Consider the following 1,040-nt stretch of genomic DNA (forward strand, 5'->3'; position numbering starts at 1 on the left):
TTTAATAACTGAAATCCTACCTAACATTGATAATTGCAATTTTTTCCAGTCCTGTAGATTCTTTTGTACCAAACCCCATAATTTTTCATAATTATTTTTAAACAACTTCGTATTTGAGGCTGTGATATCTATACCCAAATATTTAACTTTTTTAACCATTTCAAAACCAGTTAATTCTACTAAATCCCTTCTTTCATTAGCATTCATATTTTTAGACAATATTTTAGTCTTATGGCTATTTACCTTAAATCCAGATAACTCCCCATATTGTTTTATTATCACCATTAGTTCATTTACGGATTCCTTTGGATGTGTTAAGGTCAGGACTAAGTCATCCGCGAATGCTCTCAATCTGTAATCATTTCCTTTAATTTTTATACCCTTTATGACCTGTGATTCACGGATTTTAACCAATAAAACCTCCATTGTTAGAACAAATAACAATGGAGATAGGGGACACCCTTGTCTCGTACCTTTCTGTATTTCAAATGAGTCTGTTAGTCCTCCATTTATTATAAGCTGTGCTGTTTGCTGTCGGTAAATAGCCTTAAGAGCTAACAAAAATTTATCTCCAAAATTCATTTTTTCTATTACTGAAAATAAAAACTTCCAATCCAGTTGGTCAAATGCTTTTTCCGCATCTAAAAATATAAAAGCTGCTGGTATCTGATTATTCTTCTCTAAATACTCTATCAAGTTAACTATCTGTCTCACATTATATTTCATATACCTTCCCACAATAAAACCAGATTGATCACCATGAATTAACTTCTGTAAAACATGCATCAATCTATTGGCCAAAATTTTAGCAAAAATCTTATAATCTGTATTTAAGAGTGAAATAGGTCTATAATTCTTTGGTTGTGCTAAATCCTGTCCTTCTTTTGGGATCAATGATATGAAAGCTCTTCTCCACGATCCAGGTACTTCTTCACCTAACAGAATACTATTAAACAACTGCTTCAAAGGCTCTAACATTTCTTCACTTAGCAATTTATAATAAATAGCTGTTAGGCCGTCTGTTCCAGGAGATTTCCCAC

The 1,040-nt window shown here is 32.2% G+C and overlaps 1 protein-coding gene across 1 annotated transcript in view; it reads right to left on the bottom strand.

The window, feature by feature from the left end:
• LOC107291967 (transcription elongation factor SPT5) overlaps window positions 1-1,040 on the bottom strand; it is a gene marked incomplete at its 5' end in the record, with an annotated part of 9,852 nt that overhangs the window by 4,166 nt on the left and 4,646 nt on the right. Inside the window, one exon of the mRNA XM_015821020.1 lies at window positions 715-730. Within this exon, the coding sequence (XP_015676506.1) occupies window positions 715-730 (16 nt within the window). The remainder of the gene's footprint in view (window positions 1-714; window positions 731-1,040) is intronic.

This window comes from Protobothrops mucrosquamatus, unplaced genomic scaffold (assembly GCF_001527695.2).
Source record: "Protobothrops mucrosquamatus isolate PMUCROS unplaced genomic scaffold, P.Mucros_1.0 scaffold1232, whole genome shotgun sequence".
Classification (NCBI taxonomy): domain Eukaryota; kingdom Metazoa; phylum Chordata; class Lepidosauria; order Squamata; family Viperidae; genus Protobothrops; species Protobothrops mucrosquamatus.